Below are 24,446 nucleotides of genomic sequence, written 5' to 3'. Positions count from 1 at the left end.
CACCGTCCCTTGCTGCCAGAATGTCAGCATGCAGCTGTGTGGTTCATGATCAAATATATATTACTTTGTTTTTATGTGATGAGTGTTTGCCTGTGTGTGTGTGTGTGTGTGTGTGTGTGTGTGTGTGTGTGTGTGTGTGTGTGTGTGTAGGCGTGTGCCCCAGTGTGCCAGGCCTGGTGCCTGTGGATGTCAAAAGTGGGCATTGGATCCCCTGGCACTGGAGTTAACAGATGATTTTTGAGCCACCAGGTGGATGCTGGGAGCTGAACCTGGGTCCTCTGCAAGAGAAACAAGTGCTGTTAACCACTGAACCGTTTCTCCAGTCTGAGAAATTAATTACACAAACTTTGCAATATAAAATGACAAAAACTGGGAGGCAGAGGCAGGCCGATCTCTGTGAGTTCGAGGCCAGCCCGGTCTATATAGCTTACACAGAGAAACCCTGTCTTGAAAATTAAAATAAGTAAAGTAAAATGACAAAATGATGTTTATTAAATTCTAAAATATTAATTAGAATTTATGGCTGACCTTCAAATTGTAAAGAGAGATTGTTTGGTTTAAGAAAGTAATTTCTAGGTGATATTCAACATAAACTTAGGATTAGACCTTAACTTCAGAAAGCTGTTTAGCTGAAGTTATGAAGTGTTAGTGGCTTTTGAACACTCCGTGCCACAGCACAGATTGTTCGTGTGTCCTGTCCTACCCTGTGCCTCGCAGTACGCCGAGCAGCTGGAGGATGTGTGTGTCCCTTTCTGTTGTGTTGCTCTGCCTCTTTGCAGAAGAGTGCTGGCGACTGGCCCGTCTTCTCATAGTCTGTGTTCTTCACTACAGATTGTTCTCTTTTTCCCATGCTTCCTGTCAGTTTTTCTTTTGTTGAGTTGCATACACGTTTTGAGATTACTGTTTGCTTTTGATGTCTTATTTATTTCTGACTGTCCTGTTAGGAAATACCTATTTTCCATAGTGCTTCACGAAGTCTATGTTGTTAGCTTTGTAGCCAGCCTGTCTCCCTTAAGCTTCATGTGTGCACAGGGCCTTTGCTTTGAGCTTTTTCTGCTGACCTGTCCTTATAGCTTAGGTGTTGTAACTGTGCCACACAAGTGATTCCAATGTGACAGTGTCTTCCTTTCTTGGGGAGTGCTTATAGTTCATCTGATGTTAAAGTTACTGATGTGCTTGGTCTTAAGACAGGGACTCACACTTTAGCTCATCCTGGCTTGGAACTCATGACAAGCCCCTACCTCAGCCTCCACAGTGCTGAGATCACATGCATGAGCCACCCACCATGCCTGGCTTTTAGTGTTCTATTTTATGTTTTCTGTGGGCTGGATCTTACCCAGTTTCTCTGGAACAGTTGAACAGTTCTCAACCTTCCTAATGCAGCAAGTGACTCTTTAATACAGTTCCTCATGGGTGGTGTCCCCCAACCATGAAATTATTTTCATTAGTGGTTCATAACTGCAGTTTTGCTGCTGTTATAAGTTGTAATGCAAATATCTGTTTTCCCAATGGTCTTAGGTGACCCCTCTGAAAGGGTCGTTTGAATCCCCAAAGGGGTAGAGAGCACTGTTGCTTTAGAATAGCATTCCAAGACCGAGAGTCTAATCTTGGCTAAGAGCTGGTTAAATTGGCTTAGCATAAAAGTATATCATTTATAGATGATATCAAGCTATCTAAAGGCCCTTTGACAAAAGGCTTGCTAGGTGATATGTCCTTCGTTATGTTTCACTGAGTAAAATGTTCTTGTGCGAAATAATACCACATTTGTAATTAACTGTAGTGAATCAAGCTTGTTCCTTTGAGTTTCTGGAATGCTTTGGCCAGATAGAAGAGAACCCAGATCAATGTGAACCAAGCTGTCCCTTCGGTCTATTTATAATGTACTGATGAAACTTTCCTAGGTGTCTAATACAGAAGAGCTGACCACACCACAACGTCTTGCTGACCTTCCTCCATTTTCAAGGTGTTTACTGGGGATAATAATGAAGTCTTCGGATGTGGTCAGGTAATTGTCTTCTGTCTCTGATCTTGGTACAACCCGGTCGTATTTTTTTCTCAGTCAGTGCCTTATGATCTCTGTTACTCTCAGGTTTTCAAAGGTATTTCTACCCCTTGAGAAAAACATTTTCCTGCATTTCATGAGTGATGGAAAGTGCTTATGTTAAACTCTCATAAAGAACCATTACTTTCTATAAACTGTCACATCCATTTAAACAGTTTTCAGCTATGTTTATTGCAACTAAATTCTGCTGGACAGAAAAAAATTTGTGTGTACAAAAACACTTCTTGCCGTGTGCTCTAGTTTTCTTCTTGGTTGCTTTGATAAAACACTAACCAAAATCAAGTTGAGAAGGAAAGGACTCGTTTGGTTTTCAGGTATCATCCATTAAGGAGAAAAGCCAAGGCCATTTAGAAACACTACTTTCTGATTTGTTCCCCGTGACTTGCTCTGCTTGCTCTCCTATATAACCCAGGACCACCTGCCCAAGGGTGGTGCCCCTCACATTGGCTTAGCCCTCCATCCTCAATATTAATCAAGAAAATGCTCACCAGTCAGTCTGATGGAGGTATTTTCCCAGTTAAGGTCCTGTCTTCCCATATGACTCTAGTGTGTGTTGACAGAAACTCAATAGCCAAATTGACACGTTGGCAGCTTGACATACACACATATCCCTATCAAACCATGGCCTTTCTTTTCTTGTTTATCCCCAAGATTTCATGTTAACATCATGACATAAAACATGGTATAACTTTGAAAGTCCCATGGTAACGTCAGAAGTTCCGTGGTCCTTAAAAATTTCAACACTTTGAAAGTCCAGTTTCTTTAAAAAAAAAAAAAAAAAAAAAAAAGTAACATTTCTTTTAACCGTGGGCTCCTGAAAAACCAAACCAAACAAAAAATAAGTTATATGCTTTTGTTATTACAAGAGGGAAGAGGCAAGGCATAAAAACAACACTTAAGCAAAACAAAAATCGGTCAGTGTAGCTCCAAATCTTGTAGCTCAGTGTCTGATACAACCAAATTCCCTTAAGATCTACTGGGCTCCAGAGGACTCAGGCAACCCCACATACAGTTTGTCTTGTAGGCTCAGGCTGGCTCTATGCAGTATCTGCTGCTATTCTGGGTGGTTGTCCCAAGGTGCTGGCACCTCCAGTATGTTGAATCTCCATTGCAGCTGGGACTTTACCTTCACCCATGTCTTCCTGGCCTCTCTGTGTAGATTCCAGCTTTTGCCATATGGTGCCAAGCTTCAGCTGCCCTCTGTGACCCACTCCCCCTTTATGCCTTCAAAACTAGTTCCATGTGGGACACTCTCATACATTACCATTTTGGGCTACCAGCTTGGGTTGCAGTCTTGCTCCAGCTCCACCCCTCTGCCAACTAAACCTCAACCTCTGTGTGCTGACCCTGTAGAAGTACTTTCCAGATTTCACTAGCCACAGATTTCGCGAATCACAGCTGATCCTTCTTCAGCTCCAGCTAACTGGCATCATCTGTTCCAGTAATACAAAAGTTTTCATTTCCACGGAGTCTGGATTCAAGTCACAGCACATAACCTACCCTTGGTTCCACAGTCCGTGTGTCACTGGGCTGGGATTCTAGGGTTTGTAGTAATGCACAGGGGATTGCAGACACAGAGGGAACACGTGCGGCACTGTATAGTGTGAATGCATTCCATGAAAGCTCTCTTATGTACATGGGACTGTAGAGTGTGTAGCCACAGTGTTCCTGCTCTCCTGTGCATACCATCTGGTTTTCACATGTCACCCACAAGAACGGACACATGTAGTACATGTAATGGAGGGCCTCAGGCAATTCCTCATGCTCCCTGAAAAGAGGTGTTTATAGTTGTGGGTAAACGTTGCCTATGCTTATCTTCCTATAAGTCTAGGGATATGGAGTAATTTCAGATGTTTGCTGATTTTGTAGGTCATTTTTGGATGAACTAAAGGCGTGTGTAACCTCCAGTGATATTGAAGGCATTGTGTGCCTCACAGCTGTTGTGCATATTGTTATGGTTATTAACAAAGGTTGGTTACATTTCTTCTCCTTCATCTGGTGCATCACCCATCACGTCCTTGTTTCCTGCTAATGTTAGAGATGTTTGGGAATTTGTCCTGTTTCACCCTCTTCTCTGCCAGGACAGGAAAGGCTTCCCACAGCCTTTTCCCCCTTACTCCCCAATGTCCTCTGAATACCTGAATACCATGCAGTCGACTGGCCCCGTCTTTGCATGAGCTTTACCTGCTCTGCATCATAGCTCCTGCCCCTTTCACTTTCACTGTTGGGTGCATGTAAAATGTCACTGTGCTTGAGAATTGGGTCCCCATCTCCCTCCCTCCTTCCTTCCCTCCCTCTTCTTCGTTTTGCGTTGTACAAGCTAGATAAGTATAATAACTATGTCATTAGCTCCTTTTTTAATTTTGAGACAGGGTCTGACTAACTTACCTGGGCTGGCCTTGAACTCACTCTGTAACCCAGTTGGGCCTTGAACTTGGGGTTTTCCTGCCTTGGCTTTGGTAGTTGCTGGGATTACAGATCTGGGACACTAGGCCCACCTCAGAAGTGATTTTCTATTGATTTGTCCAGAGTTACTTAGGTTTAAAAATCTGGGTGAGCCACAGCACAGGCCTGTAGACCTGGCTACTCAGGGAGCTGAGGCAAGAGTAGTGCTCAGACTGAGGAATTTGGTCAACATTAGTGAGATCCAGTATCACAAATAATTTTAGACAATGGACATGTTGGCATCATGTCTCTTGAGTAATTTTGAAAGTAGCACTGGAAAAATAATTGGTGATCCTTACAAGATGTCAGCTCAGTGTGAAATATAGTGGCATCCTTGCAGGCTGACTATATTCAAGTGTCCTTTTTTTTTTTTTGGTTAACTTCTAGTGACATAGCCAGGCAGTGTTGGCAGATGCCTTTAATCCCAGCACTTGGGAGACAGAGGTAGGCAGATCTCTGAATTTGAGGCCAGCCCGGTCTACAGGGCGAGTACCAGGAGAGGCTCCAAAGCTACACAGAGAAACCCTGCCTCAAACAAATAAACAAAAAGTTATACTGAAGTTAAAATGTCTTTCAACGTTAGTACTTTGCAGGTAAAGACCTCTCCTATCCCACGAGCTGGAATGCCTACCACATTTATGAAGATTTACAAAGCTTGAGTATCTCTTACCCACATGTTCAGGACAAGAATCCTTTCAGATTTGAGAGTTCATAGGTTTTGTGCTATTTATATGAAACACACTGATCCATAATCCCTGAATGGAAAATTTAAAATTTGAAATACTTCAAAATCTGAAACACAGAAGCCGGACAAAAAGTTTTGAGTTTTCAAATGTTGCAAATGACAGATTTCATTGTGAGGGCGCTCAGTCTGTGGTGCCTTTATTAAAAGGTTGTTAGGCCTAGTGTGGGCACTGTAAAAGGCCTGTCTGAGTGACTTCTCCTGGCTTAGAGGCACAGAGCACTTATGCTCTGCAGAGCAAGGGGCATGCCTCACTGGGATGTGGGCACGGAGTGTCTGCCAGTTACGTAAGCAGTGGATGAACCTGAATTGTGCTGGGTGTCACTACTGTCTGGTGATTGCATTATCTTGTGATTCCCCACCCACAACAGATGTCTGTGTTCTCACAGCATCTCCCTGGAAGAGATAATTGTCCTGCAGTCAGCCAGGGTTACCCTGGAAAAAAAACAAAACCACACAAAACAGACTCCATGTGCACAGCAGAGTGTGTGCGTACATGAGTGTGTGTGTGCTGATGTTGAGAGCTTTTCTTTCTCGGTGCAATCTTCTTACAGGTAAACACAGAAGTGCAAGGCTGAAGGAAGTTGCAGAGACTGTGAACAGGAAGCTAAAAACATTCATGGAGATCACTTTGGAAGAGGATAGCCTCGAAAGGTAAAGGTGTGAGACTGGCTCTAGCCAGCAGCTGGGTATGCTTGGGATTGCTCTTTTATTCAGTTCACTAGAGCCAGATGATGAGAGGCCTGTAGTGTAAGGATGGAGATTATGGTCATTTGAATGAGCATGGCCCCCATAGTTCAAGTGTTTGAATGCTTGGTCCCCAGTTGGTGGAACTGTTTGGGAAGGATTAAGAGATGTGGCCTTTTTTGGAGGAGATGTGTCACTGGAGGTGGGATTTGTGGTTCCAAGCCATTTCCAGTAGCCCCCCTCTTTGCCTGCGCTTGTGGATCGTATGTAAGCTCTCAGCTTCTGCTCCAGTGCCATGCCTGCTGCCTGGTCCCTGCATTGTGGATTCTAGTCCGCCGGAGCTGTGACCCCACCCCACCCCACCCCCCCGCGCGCAATTTAACCCTTTTTTTTGTAAGTTGCCTTGGTTGTGGTGTTTTGTTGGGTCAATAGAACAGTGACTAAAGCAGACGCTTCTGTTTGAAATACAAATGCTTTTTGGAAACAAAAGAAAACTATCATGTGAAATTTTGCTATAGAAAAGAAAGAACATTTGCCCCATCCACAATCTTAATCTTCTTCTTCTTTTTTTTTTTTCTTTGTTGGTTTTTCGAGACAGGGTTTCTCTGTGTAGCTTTGGAGCCTATCTGTAGATCAGGCTGGCCTCCAACTCACGGAGATCCACCTGTCTCTGCCTCCCAAGTTCTGGGATTAAAGGTGTGTGTTACCACCACCCGGCCACAATTTTCAAATGAGACATTGTTTGGGTCATTTGCTTTATTTGAAAGCCACAGATACTTCCCAGTTATAAATGCAGGTCTGTCTTAGTGTCCAATTCCTTCCTAGCCCTTGGTGATACTATGGGGTGCCCACCAGAGAGACCACTCAGATTCAGTCTGTATAGCCAGTTGAAAGCCTTTATTCTAGCAGGCTGGGAATACACTCAGTTGTTTGGGACCCTAGTGTAGCACTAAGTGTATAGAGTAAGGGGTTTTTAAAGGCAAAACCCACATCCTGGTGTCTTCCTCCACAGCTTCAGCTGAAGGTCCTGCACAAACAAGCAGTTTAACAGACCCTGTGATAACTTGGTCATCTTGGGCATCTTAACCTTGGGTTCCTAGAATAGTGTTGTATAATAATTTTCCTCCTGGCTTCTTATCAAGGATGCTATTGCCAGGGCCCCAGAGTCTGGGCTCTGCAGTAGGTGCTGAGCCTTGGCTGGGACTGTGTTCTGCTCTGCGTAGGTCAGAGGCTCATAGATCACAGGCTGTTTTCAAGTATGTCTGCCTATGGTGGGAAATTACCAATACGGAGTCAGGTAGAAATATAAGGGTATTTAATAGGGAAAAGCCTTACTTACAGAGCGACCTAGCCAGCCGGCCTGGCAGCAGTCTGTATGCAAACCCCAAAGAGAGAAACCGAAAGTGAAAACGCAGTCACCCTATGTCCCCTGACCATGCACTCGCAAGCTTGTGAGGGCGTGGCCAGGCACACCTGTAGCCAGCCCCTAAGTAGGCGTGGCTACAGCTTCCCCTACATCTGCCCACAAATCATTTCTAAACTGCTCATCTGGGGGAACTGAATCTGTGTCTTTCTTTTTGTTTCAGGTTCCTGTATGAATCATCAATGAGAACTTTGGGAGAATTTCTGAATTCATGACAAAACCACCATCTCTGGGTGTGTAGAAATAGAGAGAAAGACTCATGAAAGTGAAATGTGTATATATCTTTCTTGCTTTTTCTTCTTTTGTCAGACTAAGCCTGGAGGCCTGAGTCTGTAGCTACCCAAAGATGAAGGCCAGTACAGCTCTGGTGCTCTACCATACACACTGTGCCTTTAACCAGCTGGCAGAGATGGAGAGTGGTAAAGATGAGTGGGAAAAAGACTGGCAGGCAGCTCTCACTCTGCCCCAGAAGCCTTGGCAATGCAAATGGGAACTGTGGCCTTGGCCAGCTCTTGACTTCATTGGCATGTGACTTACCTATTATTTATTACTTGTTATGAAAATTTCATTGGAACATATTTCTCTTTGGCCTTTCATCAGGGCTACCATTAGCCCATACAGAATCTTTGTTCAAATGGTGAAAAGAAATCACTTTGCCAAGACATTTTACTGCCATCTGTTGTACAGTTGTAATAAATACCCAAATTATACAGCACTGATATGAAGTGTCTACTTACTCCATCGCACCTTTGTGGTGCTCAACTTCTATGTCTGAACCCAGCAACCCTACTCCAAAGCCAGGAGCCTTCTTCCATTAAAGGTCGTTATCAGATCAGAGACGACTTCTTGTTTGTGTACCATACACAATCAGGGATAGTGCAGAAATCAGGTTCAAAAATGCCTGCCAAAGTGCAAGTGAATTGAGGAAGTGTGCTAGGAGTGAGTTGCTACTTAGAAAATGATTGTCATATCTTAAGGCCACTGTAGACTGTTACTCAATGGATGCACACTCCCAGATGGCCCTGTCTTTCCTCCTGCTCAGGTCTATGGCAGAGGCACAGGCCTTTTCCTATATTGGTGATTACAGAAGAGTAAGCAGAGGTTTGTCCAGGGCCCATATAAATAATGGGTTAATAGCTGGGCAGTGGCGATGCACTCCTTAATCCCTGCACTCGGGTGGCAGAGGCAGGAGGAATCTGTGAGTCTGAGGTCAGCCTGGTCTACCAAGTGAGTTCCAGGACAGCCAGGGCTACACAGAGAAAAATGCTGTCTCGAACAACAAAAGCAGCAGCAAATAATGGATTAATCATGTGAAAGAGAGAAAAGGATCTGGCTTTAAAGTGACACAACATGGCACCCATGGATAGCCAGTGACAAGTTTGTGTCCGCTCCCCTGTGCACATGTGGAGAAGCAGTGGCACTAGCACCGTGTCAGAAGAGTCCTCTGCCTCAGGACAATGCTAGGCTTCTATAGCCTCTGTCACCCCCTGAGCAACCTTCCCTCAGTGAAGACTCTGGTGAGCAGGATTGCATGGCCTGAACTCAGGGTCGGTAGCTCAGAGATCACATTGGTGAAGACAATTGATGCCCTCAGCAGGTGGTAAAGATGGAAGATGGCCCGATCAAGCTGAGTGAGAATCGTGACACCACACAGTGTTAGACTGTTGCAGAAATCAAACCAGTTTGCAATCTAGTTAGTTGGCAAACTAAGAAAACTTGCCTGTTTTAATGACCCAGCGTAGCTGAGGTGTGCTCCTGGAAGACCATTTGCAGAATAAGAAGAGTTTATACATCATGACACAGCATGTCTTGCAACTTACTGAAGACCAGGAAACCGAGTCCTAAACGTCTGTGAGGAAAAGGCACGTTTGACTGCATGACCAGATCTTCAGTGAGCAAGAGGTTCTCCAGGAAGCTGGCTTTGAGATTATTGAGACAGAACCACTACCACAAGAAGATGGAGCCTTTGGTGCTCGTGTGCTTGGGAAATAAGTCTCTTCTGGATGGAATGAGTGCAGAGATACACAAAAGACCTCAGAAGACAGCTAAACAGATTACAAATGTCTTTGTACTTGTTGGTGGCCATGTAAATGAGAAGCCATTGATTATTCCCCCACCGCACCTCTTAAGACTTTTCCTCTCATTGTTTTTTTTTGTCCTCCTTTTGTTCCTCTTAAGGTTGTAATACTTTCAGAGACTTTTTAAAATAATAAAAGATGTGCCTTTAACTGATCTGAAGAAGTTGGTTACTAACTTTCTCTCTCTTTTTTTTTTAGTATGTCAATTATAACCTTAAAAATGGAGTTATATCCTTATAGGTTAATCTGTCTCTAAGTAAATGTGGTGCAGGTGTTTTCTCTTTGGCATATGAAAAAATGCATAAAAATAAAAAAAAGCAAAAAGAGCGGATGGACTTGTGGCACAGTAATTATGTTTAACATCAACTAATACAAGCTGTTAGACTTGTGGCCACCAGGCATTTGATAATATGTAAAAATGTTTGTGAAATACAACTTAGCTAATGCTGTTGCTTAGCTATTGGAGAACATCCCAGATTTGAATACATTCTTTTATACTTAGATTAAAAATTGGAGATAAATGGAATTATTCAACATTGCCTCTATTTTTAGAAAAATAGAAATATAAATGTTAATACAAATATCACCGAGACTTCTACTTACAGGTCTGGTTCATGCCGGATCATCTTCAGGCTCTTAGGGAGTAGCTCTGACAAGTTGATAACTTTGTAATTGTAAGAGACATGTGAAATGCTCATATTTTCCTCATATTTTCCCTTGCTAATACTTGAGTATTTTTTGATTGTTGGAACTCATCAATGGCATTAGACTTTGAATCAGTATATTCTTTTCTCCCTTTGAACTTTTAAGGGAAATTTAAGTTATTCTTTTATATAAAATTGTGGTATAAAAGTCTTGTTGGGAAATAGGTTAAATGATAGAAGCTCTGTGCATACTTTATAATATTAGCCTTTTATTTGAAAAACATGAAAGTACAAAATAAAGTGGACTTCAACAGTCTTAGCTGAGTGCCAAGAATATTTAAAAGGTACATGGTTGATGGATGTGTTTATAGAATTTAATAGATAAGGAAGTGAAAATGTAGAAAGCACATGCTGGTATTTTAGGTATAGGTCTCTTAGTCCAAATCCAAGCTTAGGAAAATTTTGGTCTTAAGCTCCTTCACTTTCTGGGAAAAGCTTCTCCTTGCTCTTGCAAAGAGAAGAGGGCTTAAGTGACCAAGAACATAGTTATCTTGAAGAAGGTCAGTCATTTTGTAAACTTGTAGGAAAGAAAACATTTTGATATATTCCCAAGTTTTCTGCAGTGGTGCTACCTCTAATTCTATAACTGTTTCATTTAGCCTGAGCAGACTTATGACTGTACCAAATAACTGCCTTACAACATGCTGTTTGAAAAGGGGAGAGGGGTACGGTTTGGATCAAATGTGTAGGCTTTCTGTCATGGCCCTTTTCCCACACCAGTCAGTGGTTTGCCTGAGTGTGGTAGAGGGTCCGTTGTCCTGTATCACATTTGATTAAACAGTTCTATCCACTTCGATGAAAGGAAGGTATAGCTGGGGTAGAAGCTGGGCATTTTACTGCCTCCATATGCCTGTGAGTCAGGAAAGACTAAAGGATTGTCCCAGTTTTTCATGTATAAAACATGAAAAAACAAAAACACAATCTGAGATAAAACAGTAATTCTGATCCCAGAGGAGATCAAGTTATATCTACCATTTTCCAGAACAGTTTTACTATGGGGTAGATGAATGGAAATTGTTTGTAGGTTGGAACTATTGTTATTTAGATTCTAAGAAAAGAACCTGTAGAGCAGTCTGCAATATACAGTTTGTCAAGATCAGATTCCATTTGGGGAAGGGGTTCTTAGTATCTTTAGAGTATTTGCTCGATAACTTCCTCAAAAACAACTATTGCAAAAGGTGTTGTCTGGTGGTGGAAAGAAAATCTCAGTGTTTGGAGGGAATAACTAAAAATGTTTAAATGGCTGTTTACTTGATACAGTTTAACTTGTTTTTTTTTCTTTATAATTTTTAATTAAAGATTTTTTTCACACAGTATATTGTTTTCCCTCTCCACCAAGTCCTTCCAGATCCTCCCTCCCCATATCCCCACCCACCCAACTTTATGCTCCCTCTCTTGCACAGTCTGCTTTTCTCTCAATAAAACAAAAAACAACCCCCCCCCATAAAAGACAACTAAGAAACACCTTCTCACAAAAAAATCAAACAAAAGACCAGCAATGTGAAAAAAATGTCAAAATAAAGCAAAATGAAACAAAAACATCAGGAAAATACATTGAGTTCATTTTGTGTTGCCAACTACTGCTGGGCGTTGGGCCTGCCTAGGAGTGTGGTTGTCACACCCAGTGACATTCCATTGGAGACAACGGAGTTTCCCCTTGCCAGCAGGTACTAATTGCTGATAGATTCTTGGTTAGGGGTGGGAGCTTGTGTCTACTTCCCTTTCTCAGTGCCGGAACCCCATCTGGCTTGCAGCTGTTCAGGTCTTACTTGTTCTGCCACTCTCTGTGAGTCCATATGTGCGTCCATCCTGTTATGTCTAGAGGGTAGTTTTCCATGGAGTCATCCACCACCTCTGGCTCTTAGAATGCTTCCGCCTCCCCTTTACCATAGATCCCTGAGCCTCGAGGGGAAGGGTATGATGAAAACATCTCACTTAGGACTAAGTGCTCCAAAGTCTCTCACTGCATGCACATCTAGTTGTGGGTTTCTGTTAATTTCCATTGACCAAAAGAAACTTCTCTGGTGAGGACCGAGGAAGCACTGAGCCACGGGTCTAGCGCTATGTCTTTAGGAGTAACTTTTTGCTGTAGTCTGGCAGCAGAATAATAGTAGGTTTTCTCCTTGGCCCATGACCCGTCCAGTCTCAGGTTCTTGGCTGCTTTAGCAGTGTCAGGTATGGATTGCCATAGTATCTGCCACAATTGCACAGTGTATCTTGTAGGCAGGCCACTGTTGTAGGCCACCAGGCTTGTAGCTGTGTGATAGTGATGATTATATTTCTCCTGCGGTAGTGTGCACAGTACCTTCCAGAACCACTAGGGCTAGTCAGTCGGGGTGAACCTTGTAGTTGGGCACCAGCTCAACTTCTCTGTTCAGTCATGTGCTGTCTTCCTCAATAGGGCCTTTCCATAAGGTTGTGAAGAGCAGTTCTCTGCCTTGGCAATTGCCTCTGATATTTGAGAGTCATGAGACCTCTTTAGCCAAGTATTGAACAAGCTGTAACTCATTCCCTGGCACTGGAGGTTTTACCTGATAACATAAGATTTCTAGTTGGGTCATTGTCTCCCTAGTGTACGGTTAACTCCATTTAGCTTCCTTTTGTATATGTATTTAGGGAAGTTTTGCAGTAGATTTACGTAAGATTTTTCAAAATGTCTTTAGTGTTGGCTTTCCCTCTATTTCCTCCTTTACTGTTCTCTCCTATCCCCCTCCCTATGTAATCCTCCTAGGCTAGTTTCCCCCTTTATCTCTCCATAACACTATATTCAATTTTCCTTCCTTGGGAGATGTCTCACCACAGCCTGTAGAATGGGGGGGGGGAAGTCTTTACTAACTATATACCTGATGGAATGTTAGTATCTAGAGTATATAAAGAACTAAGAAAACTGAACAAGAAAATAACCTAGTTAAAAATGGCATACAGAACTAAGCAGAGAGTTCTCAAAAGATGAAACACAAATAGTTGAGAGTTAAACGTTCACCATTCTTACCCATCAGAAATGCAAATTCAAACGGCTTTGAGATTTCATCTTACACCTGTCAGAATGGCCACGATCAATAAAACAAGTGGCAGCTCATGCTGGACGTAGATAGAGTAAGGGGAACACTAATCTATTGCTTGTGGGAGTGCAAACTTGTGCAGCCACTTTGGGAATTGGTGTAGGAGCTCCTCAGGAAGCTAGAAATAGATCTCACAAGATTCACCTATCCCACTCTTGAGATACACCCAAAGGATTGAATCTACATCCTACTGTAGATACACTTGCTCATCCATGTTCACTGCTGCTCCATTCATAATCCCCAGAAATTGGAAACAACCTAGACATCCATCAACTAACTGATGATCAAAATTTTATTTACACAATGGAATACCATTCACCTGTTAAGAAAAATGAAATTTTCAAGGAAATGGATGGAGCTAGAAAAAAAAAAAAAACCCAAGTGGGGTAACCCAGAACTAGAAAGAAGAACATTGTGTGTTTTTGTTATATGTGGATATTAGCTTTTCATCTTTCAATACATGTGCTACAGTCAACTTTTAAATGGCCCAGCAGTTAAGAAAGAGCATTTGTTCTTCTAAAGGTCTGAGTTTGCTTTTCTGAACCCTCATTGGGTAGCTCTTAGCCACATGTAACTTCAGTTCCAGAGAATTCTGGAACTGCACATATGTGGTATACAGACACATAAACAAGTATGTATAAAAAAATTAAACTTCGATTTTAATATAGCTGTTAGATCTGAAGCAACTGGTGTTCTGTCTTAAAAGACAGTCTTTTTCTAGGAGCAAGGCTAATGGAGACCTGGGCACATGCTTCCCAGTGTGCCCAACAGCCAGAATCCAGTCATCCATGTAGGCCCAGGCACTGTGCCACCCACCCCTCAGCAAGTGCACGGTGAGGAATGTAGAATCCAGGACACCATGTCCCCAAGACTGCTTTCATACTGATTGCACAGTTTTGTATCCCATCCCCCACATAACATCAGCACGGGTATGTTTGTGTGTGCACACTTCATGGACATGGGTGGTGATTCCCTGTGGCTTTGGTTTACACTTCCCAGTGCATCCCGCTGACTGGATGGTTGCTCCAAGCCTTTGGTGTATACTGCATCCTGCTGGGTGTGGAGCAGTGACTCACTTGGCCTTGGTTTATACTTCTCAATGCATGTTGTTGGGTGTGGAGTAGCAACTCACATGGCTTTGGTTTACACTGACCAGTGCATGCTGCTGGGAATGGGTTGGCTACTCTGTAGATTTGGCTTACATTGCCTGATCCACCCTTCTGGGTGTGGGTGGTGACTCCAGTGCCTTGGCATTTTACACTGCTTGATATTTGCTGTTGCACACCTCACCAGTCTCAGATCTTTGCTGGGGAAATGGCTGCTTTGACTTCTGTTTTTCTTTTTTTAAAGATTTTATTTATTTATTATGTATACAACATTCTGCTTCCATGTATATCTGCACACCAGAAGAAGGCACCAGATCTCATAACGGATGGTTGTGAGCCACCATGTGGTTGCTGGGAATTGAACTCAGGAGCTTTGGAAGAGTAGTCGGTGCTCTTAACCTCTGAGCCATCTCTCCAGCCCCTGATCTGTTTTTCTTACACAATGGCATATTATGTCTTGCTAAGTTGTCTGGCTTCTTCACAAACTGGGTTGGGTCTGTCTTACCATTGCTCATGTTCCATGAGAGTATCTTCTCTGGGAGTTTCTGAAATTGTTAGGCTCTGACTCCTTTCCATTCTGGAAACAATCTTGCTGCTCTCAGGCTCCCACCTCCCAGAAATGCATGGCTCTGGTCTCTATCTTGTGTTAGTGACTCAGTGTGAGTATCTGCCCATCTTTATTAAAGTTGTAAAATCAGACCGAGAAAGACAGATTGATACTGAACTACACAGTGTGTCTACACAGACAAATAGGTAAGTGGATGGCAATTCAAATAGGCTTCATTAGCAGTGAGGGCTGAGCCAAGCCCTTGAGATAGTTCAGTGTTCACATTAGATGGTCGTATGATGGGCTGGTGAATTTGTTGCCATCTAACACAATGACAGTGACAAGTGTTCTTACCCTTTCCTTTGCTGTGTTCAATAAATTCTCAGGCCTAGTTTTCCTGGTATGTCTTTAGTACTCCCATGTGCTCATATGCTCCCAATTAGCTTTGTTAAGTGGTACCTGTGGTAGTTTGAGTAGGAATTGCCCGAATAGGCTCATATGTTTGAATACTTGATTCTACTCTAGGGGAACTGTTTGGAGGGGGCGTTTCACTGGGGTCAGGCTTTGAGGTTTCAAAAGCCCAAGCCATTCCTAATTATCCATCTCTGCCTCCTAGCTGTAGATCAAGACATGAGCTCCCAGCTGTCTCTACCATGACTTTGCTGTGACATCTCGGACTCTGCAACTGTAAGCCCAATTAAACCTTGTTTCATAAGTTTCCTCGGTCATAGTATTTTGTCAGAGCAATTGAAAAATAAAACAATCGAGGTAAACTATTGGTATGCATCTTACGGGTGGTATGATGCCAGATAGAAGGTGTCTATGTGCACATCCTGTGTCTGCATCTACTCTCAAGTTGAAGTCAAATGCTGCCTGTGAAATGGAATCACAGAGGGCAGGGTAATGGGGAAAAAAGACTGTCTCCCACAGCACGGAATAGCTTGGAGCAAGGCACACAGCCTGATCTCAACAGTGTCCTTCCAACCCTGTCAGAGTCTGAGCGCTCATGTTTGCTTGTTTGGCCCAGCTGGCTGCACACTCCCTCTTGTCCTGCAATGATATGACCATTTCACTCCAGCTACCGAAGAGATCATGAAAAACAACTTTAGGTCCGCTGTAGTTCTCGCCTTAGAACATGTCCCAGCCTTGTATCTATTTATTTATTTATTTATTTATTTATTTATTTATTTATTTATTTATTATTTTGCTTCTGATACATAGGCTTTAAAAAAAAGCACCAATTTGTGAGCATTGTTTAAATGCCATCTCTTCCTTTAATTTTGTTTATATGTTGTCTAAGTCAGATTTTCAAAACCAGTATATTTTAAGAATATACCTTAAGCATGTCACTTGTTCTATTAAAGAAATAAGCAAGTCTAGATTGCTCTAGTGTCCCTGGCCTTAGATAAATGGAGCACACCAGACACACACACTCCTTGCTTGCTTTAGCTTCAACTTCCTGTATCTGGGAACGTGCTGCACAGCAGAGTGGAGTCCATGCGTGTGAACCCGTGTAGCCACTTCCTGTGCCGTGGAGACTGTCAAGTGTCCTAGCAGGAGGACTGTAGTGGGCAACATCCTTCTCTCTGCTTTTCTGGTCTATAGTTGGGTGGATTTCTGAAAGAGGTTGCCAGAGAGGCAGACAGACTCCTCTCTTCCTCTGTCCTGTTTTCTTTTCCTTCCCTCCCTCCCTCCCTCCCTCCTTCCCTCCTCTTTCTTTTTATGTTTTTAGAGAAATATAATAGGTTAATTTAGGAAAACAGATAATATTTTCCTACCATTAGTCCTCAGTGTATATTGACTTACCGAATTGTAGTGCTAGAATTCTTGATCCTAAAAATAGCTACTTAAGTTGTGTATTCCCTATAGGAACAGTACCAGTAGAATGAATATGCGTCAAAAGGTATTCATGAGATGAGCCTGCATGATATGGTGTAATCTAATCAGGCTGTCTTCACACTGGAAACCTGGTAAGCATTCAACCCTGGATGTCCCAGCAGTCCCAATATATTGCTGGAGGATTCCTGGAGAGCTACTGGTCTTCAGTTTCCATGGGGAGGCTAAAGAATCTAGGTTCGGACATCCATGAAGTATGGTGGCAGTCGGACAGATGAACTCCCAAGCAGGGCAGGCAACAGCACAAAATGGACTTACTCCTATCTGGGCTACTGTTGGAAGGTGCCACTCACATTAGGGTGGGTCTCCCTTGTGGGAAGCTGTCTTTCAGGGCTGCAGTTGGAGCCAGCTGACTCGCCCATGGTTCGTACTGAGAGTTTGAATGTGGATAAAGAAAATGTGAGCTAAAGATGTTAAAAGAAAGACAGAGACACTGGAATACAATCAGGAGGGCAGATTCAGTCAATACTGACCATGCTGAATTAATTTTTCACCATTCTTAAATACCTTAACCGAAAGGGGGAACATGGTATCATGTATATGGATGGGACAAACAGATTTTCTCCCTAAATTCTCCAAGAATTTGATAACTACACCTTATATTTAATTTCTCATTATCAGGCCTTGAGGGTCAGGAATAACCACACCTTCTAACAAGTCTGTTGATATTTAGGTAAGATACCCAGGGACAAAATCAAACATCCTATTGTAGCCATGCCTTAGACCTTTAGGTCTTAAGACTTAGTAAGGACAGTTTTGAACTGTCTGACTTTTAAGATGGAGTGGAGCCATCTTTATAGGCCCCTGACACTCCCCTAATCAAGAAAATCCCTCACAGCCTGTGTAGAAGTAAATCTAATCTTGTTAATTCCTGTGGAGTTCGGGGCCAGTAGAGACTATGCACTGAGCACAGAGAAGGAGAGTGGGTGGTGGGCTTCCTGTGCTGTAGGCTTGAGAATTCAATATTCACATAATCCCACATCGTATCTCTACATGTAGGCACGTGGATGGCACTTGCTTTCTACCTCTAGTAGTGAAAAGATGGCATTATTGTGTTTAGTACTAGCCCCCAGTTTCTCAAAACATGGCTAGACTGTGGCGGCTGTAGTATGTCACTGAAACCTATACATGCAAAGGAGCTGCAAGAATACTTTTTGGGGGGTAGAACTGGAACTGGTTTTCCCTGAAAATATGAGAGAGAGAAATGCTGTCTTGAACTGACATTCTTCAGGGGAGGAGAAACCTCAGCTCAATTCCCATGTGCAGGCTTAAGTCCAGGCAAGACTACTTGCCACCAGTCATTGTTTGCATCTCAGAACATACAGAACACATGTACATGTGTGTGCATGTGTTTATGTGTGATGGGGTGTGTAGAGACAGTTTCTGTGCAGCCTGGTCCCACCGCCGCCCTTCAGTCCTAAATAAACACACTGAGGCTTATATTAATTGTAAACTATTTGGCCAATGACTCAGGCTTCTTACTGGCTAGCTCTTTCTTAATTATTAACCCGTTTCTATTAAACTTTGTATTGCCACAAGGCTGTGGCTTACCTGTAATGCTCCGGCATGTTACTCCTTTGGCAGCTACATGGCGTCTCTAGAGTAGCTCCTCTCTGCCTTTCTCTTCCCAGAACTTTCCTAGGCTGGTAGCCCTGCCTATACTTCCTGCCTGACTACTGGCCAATCAGTGCTTATTCATCAACCAATAAGAGAAGCATATATTCACAGCATACAGAAGGACACCCCCCTCCAATCAGGGGTGTGGCATACTGGTGTGTAGTGTGAACAGGGCCATGGAGGGAGTAGCCAGGTTGAGGGGGTAGGAGGTGAACATGCTGGTAGCAGCAGGTGCTGTCTGCAGTGAGTTGGAGGCATCTGTGGGCAGGTGGACTAACTAGCAAGAGGGAACAGGAGACACAGTGTGGAGAGTCTAAACAAGGCATCAACCTGTGATCTGGAGGCTTTACAAAGCTGGGAATGGCTGCAAGAGCCATGTGTCAGGAGAATGGTAGCAGGGAAGATGTAAGTCTAGAATAACATGACTTTGCTTACATGAAGTTTAAAGCATGCAAAACTGACATGACAATATTGATATTGATTGAATGTGTCTCCCAGAAGTTGATGGGTCTGAAACATCCCCAAATTCTTACAGTGGTGGTATTTGGAGGTGGGGCCTGTGGAAAGCAGGCAATACTAGGTGAGATTTTGAGGCTGGGACATCGTAACTATGAAGTTACAAAAAGAAGGAAAGTGGCTCATTTGTCATATATGCTGGCACTAGGTGACAGTACAGCCTGAAACCGTCACTTGGGAAGATACCTCCACAGCCGTGAACCAAGTGAACCTTAATTCCTAGCCCCCCAGACTGCAGAGCTAAGGGCATACTGCACATGCCTGTGATAATTCTGTGTCAGCAAACAAAATTTTGCACACTTGTCACGGAAAGAAGATGGGAGGGTATGTGGGTCTCTTCCCAGGTAAACACAGAAATCTATATCTTTCAATGAAAGCAGACCTCCAGGAGTTCACTTTATTTTCTAAATGTTTTGTGATCAATATTTAAACAAACTATAGATGCAAAGAACAGTCTGAATAAAATTTGATTGTGTGTGTGTGGGGAGGTGGAGGAGCTTTTTTTGTTTTCTTGTTTGTTTGGGACAGGATCTCATTCTGTATCCCAAGTTGGCCTTGAACTCATGGCACTCCTCCTATCTCAGGTTCTCAGTTGCTGGGAATACAGGTATGAGCTACCACACTAGTTTGCAAAGACTGTTTCTAAGGACACATTCGTCTCCCCCAAGGGCTTTGCATACCATGTACAATGCCCTGTCTAGAAGTCTGGGAGATGGCTGGACAATCCCCCTCCCCCCTCCCTGCCCCCCAGCCTGCTGCTTAGGAGGTCACATGCCACAGTAAGAAATTCTGCTTTGTGACAGGTCTCCACCGAGTGGTCAGGCCCAGGCCACCTGCAGAAGGAGCCCTTAGATGTTTAGCTCTGTGGTTTGCAGGACCTTGAAACTATAGGACCAGCTTGTGGTAGGTGAGCATCAGGTTGATGTTAGGGATCCGATGATGTTCAGGATGGAGGGGTAGCTATCAGGCCCTACCCACCTCATTCACAATGGGGGCCTGCTTTGTCAAATCCATAAAAAAAAAAAAAAGTCAAGAACAGATAGTCGGGGCTGGAGAGATGGCTCAGAGGTTGAGAACACTAGCAGCTCTTCCCAGAGGTCCTGAGTTCAATTCCCAGCAACCACATGGTGGCTCATGACCATCTGTAATGAGATCTGGTGCCCTCTTCTGGTGTGCAGATATACATGGAAGCAGAATGTATAATAAATAAATAAATAAAATCTAAAAACAAAAAAACAAAAAAACAAAAAAACAGAGGGGCTCGGAAGTTGTTCCTAAAGATATTACAGTTTTTCCCCACACATGCCTGCAGCATTGGTGACCAAGAGAGTCTCTCCAGGGAGAGAATGTACATGCATCGTCCATAAGCCATCCCCACAATACATCCTGAGGATCTGGATATCCCTTGTGTCCCATCTGTGGAAGGTTTGGTTCCCCAGTAGAACCACCATGAGGAATAACAGGTAGGACCTAATAGAGGGGATGGGGTTGGGGACATGCCCTTGATGGTGGCTGTGGGACCTAGCTCCTTCCTCCTGTTTTTGCTCCCAGGCTTGGGAAGAGCTTAGTGGTTTGCTCTGCCATAAAACCCAACATGATGTGCTGCCTTGCCCTAAGCCCAAATCAGCCTAGCTGTCCAACCATGGGCCTCCAAACCTGGGACCCCAAACAAACCTCTCCTTATAAGTTGATTATCTCAGGTATTGGTCATAGTGACAGAAAGCAACACAGAGAAGATGGAACTTCCTCCTGAAATCCTCAAGCTCCCTCCTCCCACCTGTCCGTGATCAGACCGGTGGCCTGGTTTTTGTCACTGTAAACCAGTTCAGATTTTCTAAACTTCTACTGAATGGACCACACCCTCTTGGGGTCAGCACCATCATCACCAGAGCACATCAGTGGTTGACAACTTCCTTTCAGGACATGCCCCAAGCCACTGTCTGTTGTCAGCCGGAGACCTGTACCCGGTGCCATGTCCTTAAGTGGTGAAGATTCATGTGGACTAGGCAAGACAGACTAGATGGACATGCTACACTTGTGGGATTCTCGGGCACCTAGTCCCGCCTCGGCTTTATTTTCAATGTTCTGACTTCAAAGGTAAACCTGATTTCACGTTTGATCGATGGTGCTGGCAGTCATACTTGTCACCTTATTTTATTGTTCCCCCTTCATCAATATTAGGTTAATCCACATGGACCCCCTTTAGATTGGAATCAGCACACAGTAGAAGCTGCACAGGGATCTATCTAATATGTGTGATGCTGACAGAGACTGCCAGCTGTCTTTGACATTGTGAAAACTAATCTTGATTGTCAATCTAGGATTGTCTTGGAGACAAGTCTCTGGGCCTGCCTATGAGAAATTTCCTAGATTGGGGTAACAGAGGTAGGAAGGCTCACTCTGTATGTGGACTGTATCAAAAGGAGAAAGTGAGCAAACACTTAGCATTTATTGTTCTCTGCTTTCTGGATGTAGATACAATGTATCTGGCTATGGATACAATGTATCTAGATATAGATACAATGTACCTGGCTATAGATACAATGTGCCTGACTATAGATACAATGTACCTGACTATAGATGCAATGTGCCTGACTATAGATGCAATGTGCCTGACTATAGATACAATGTACCTGACTATAGATGCAATGTGCCTGACTATAGATACAATGTGCCTGACTATGGATACAATGTACCTGACTATAGATACAATGTGCCTGACTATAGATACAATGTACCTGGCTCTATCATGCTCTTGCTGCTACATCTTCCCCACCATCTTGGGTGTAGTTGGACTTTCCTCTGGGCTGTCAGTTCACAAATAAAAACACAGAGACTTTTTTTTTTAATTAATTATGAAAGCTCGGTCTTAGCTTAGGCTGGTCCCACTAGTACTTATAACTTAAATTGATCTATTTATATTAATCTATGTTCTTCCCCGTGGTATTACCTCATCTCCGTACTCCCCACCCTGCCTTCTCCAAGTCTGGCTGGCGACTCTGCCTTTCTTCTTCCCAGAGTTCTCTCTCTGCTCAGAAGTCCCGCCTATACCTCCTGCCTAGTTATTGGCTGTTTGGCTTCTTATGACACCAATCACAGCCATACGTTTCTCAAACAGTGTATACATATCCCACAACCCTTGGATGACCCCCTGGAACTGTCAGCCCAAATAAACCTTTCCTTACATTGCTTGGCCAAGTGTTTCATCAAAGCAGTAAGAAAACTAATATAGGAATGGTTACGTGTGTAACTTAAGAGCCCCTACTGCTTCCAACCTCCCTTTACTGAGACTACAGCAACCATCTGAAGTAGCGGGGCCCATGAGATTCGCGGAAACTCAATGTGTAAGAATACTTTTTCCGGGCTGGAGAGATGGCTCAGCGGTTAAGAGCACTGACTGCTCTCCAGAGGCCCTGAGTTCAATTCCCAGCAACCACATGGTGGCTCACAACTGCCTTGAATGAGATCTGGTGCCCTCTGCCCGCATGCAGGCAGAAGACTGTATACATAATAAATAAATAAATAAATAAATAAATAAAATCTTTTAAAAAATAAAATCTTTAAAAAAATAAAAGAATACTCTTCCCGTGCACCTTGGGGTGGTACTTTCCCTGCCTTTGCCTGTTGTCTTCTGCATACAGGAGTGACAAGTCAGAAATTCGAGCTGCCATCACAGAAGGGCAGGTGTAGCTGACAGTGCTTAGTTCTGACTACACAGAGCAGCAACCAGCCTCAGGACACCAGTGCTAGATTTCTGTTGCATAAGAAAACAAATCCATAGTTTGTTTAAACTGCTTGATTACTATTAATTTTTTTTTGCGGGTGGGGGGGTGTTGTATGAACTCCAAATCTGGGAGGTTGAATTATCCTTGTACTCCCAGGAAGAAGGTCCTTTACTCCCAGAGCTTTGATGTGAGACAGCTCTCATTTCCAAACGTGGAGGAAAAGCAGAGACCGTTGCAAACAGCCTTATTACGCTTCCTTTTCATCATTGTTTTTGTCACCATGATATTTTACAGCAAACCTCCGGCTTTGCCCGATTCGCCTCACAAATTCTCCGAAATGTGTCTCTAATCATTAAACTGTCTTAAATAAAATGAAGCAATTACCACACTTGAAAATTTTCCCCAAGCACGGTGTTACAAACTTGTAATCTCAGTACTTGGTGAGCTGGAGTAGGAGGATCCTAACCAGCCCTGGCTTATCTCAAAAAGTCTTTTCTCCAGGCAGCAAGATGTCTCCGCAGTTAAAGCTCTTGCCACACCGCAGTGACAAACAACACTTGATCCCCGGAATGCGCATAAAGATGGAAGTAGTGAAAGAACTCTCAAATATGTCTGTCCTCTGACCTCCACACGTGCACTATGGTACACATGCCCCACATACACGTTAGACTACAACATCGGCAACAACAAGACCCTTAAAATTAATCAGTTAAAGTTCCAAAACGTGAAGTAAAGCTGCTTAAAATACTTTTTATGCCAGACTTAATTATGTTGCTACCACTAAACTTGTTAGATGATGTACTTCATTGTCATCTAATTCTGTTTATTCAAGTTTTTCTGTCTGAAAATGCATTTTCACAGTGGTTTGCTAAAATCTGGTTTCAAACTAATGAATTCATATGTTCTTTAACACTTTCAATATGTAACAAGTTCCTTTCTCTCTCCCACGTGGATCTTTTGAAGAGACTGGGTGACTTGAGGCATTCTGTACATTTGCCATGCATTTTAATTTATGCTTGTCTATCTCTTCTCTCCTATGGATGAGTAGAGGCTAGTTAAGACTAGAAGTTCATTTTCCTCAGGGAAACTGAGCACTTCCTGTTGGGTTGTGGACGTTGCAGGTGTTTTGACTTTATCCGGGAGGGATGGACAGTCCTAATGACTATTATCTACATTGTTTCTAATGGTGGTTTTTTTTTTTTTTTTTAAATTCTTTGAGACTTTTTATACCTTGTTTTCTGATCAGACTCACACCCTTCCCACCCCTCCCAGATCGTCCCCCACCTCCCTACCCACCAAACTGCTTGTTCGTCCCCTCTTTCTCTTTCCCTCTCCTCCCTTTCAAAAGTCCAGTTTGTGTGGGCAGACTATTCCTGGGTATGAGACCTGTCCTGGAGTGTGGTTGATGTACCAGGTATAGAAAACTAATTTGTCTTCTTTGAGCGGAAACCAGATGCCAGAAGCTCCTCAACTAGGATGGACTTTGTGCCCACACTCCCACTCCTGGCTGGATTTGTCCGTCTGAGCTCGTGTAGGTCTTGTGTGTGGAACATAGTTGCTGTGAGGTCATATGCACATCTGCCCTGTTGCTTTTAGAAAACACTGTTTTCCTGAAGTCAGACACTGATTCTGGCTCTCACAATCTTTCTGGCCCCTCTTCTGCATAGATTTCTCCCTATCCTTGGGGGAATGGGCGTGACATAAACATCCCATTCAGGGTCAGGCACTCTAACGTCTTGAACTCTCTGCTTATTGGCCAGTTGTGTGTCTTTGTGTTAATTGCCATCTACTGCAAAAAGAAGCTTTGTTGGTGAGGGTTGGGCAATGTTCTGTCTT

The 24,446-nt window shown here is 43.3% G+C and overlaps 1 protein-coding gene across 9 annotated transcripts in view; it reads left to right on the top strand.

The window, feature by feature from the left end:
• Positions 1–22,074, top strand: part of Ncapg2 (non-SMC condensin II complex subunit G2) — a 62,836-nt gene extending 40,762 nt beyond the window's left edge. For 7 of the 9 annotated variants that reach the window (XM_035445136.1, XM_035445138.1, XM_035445139.1 and 4 more), the window contains 4 exons: positions 1,902–2,005; positions 3,932–4,032; positions 5,804–5,903; positions 7,523–9,591. In XM_035445136.1, the coding sequence (XP_035301027.1) occupies positions 1,902–2,005; positions 3,932–4,032; positions 5,804–5,903; positions 7,523–7,574 (357 nt within the window). In that variant the 3' untranslated portion in view covers positions 7,575–9,591. Of the gene's footprint in view, positions 1–1,901; positions 2,006–3,931; positions 4,033–5,803; positions 5,904–7,522; positions 9,592–15,472; positions 15,574–16,725; positions 16,827–20,197 lie in introns of those variants that run through there. The other 2 variants (XR_004770083.1, XM_035445137.1) reach the window with 2 other exon arrangements.
• Positions 22,075–24,446: the final 2,372 nt, after the last annotated feature.

This window comes from Cricetulus griseus, chromosome 5 (genome assembly GCF_003668045.3).
Source record: "Cricetulus griseus strain 17A/GY chromosome 5, alternate assembly CriGri-PICRH-1.0, whole genome shotgun sequence".
Classification (NCBI taxonomy): Eukaryota; Metazoa; Chordata; class Mammalia; order Rodentia; family Cricetidae; genus Cricetulus; species Cricetulus griseus.
This window is presented reverse-complemented; position numbering and strand designations above follow the sequence as displayed.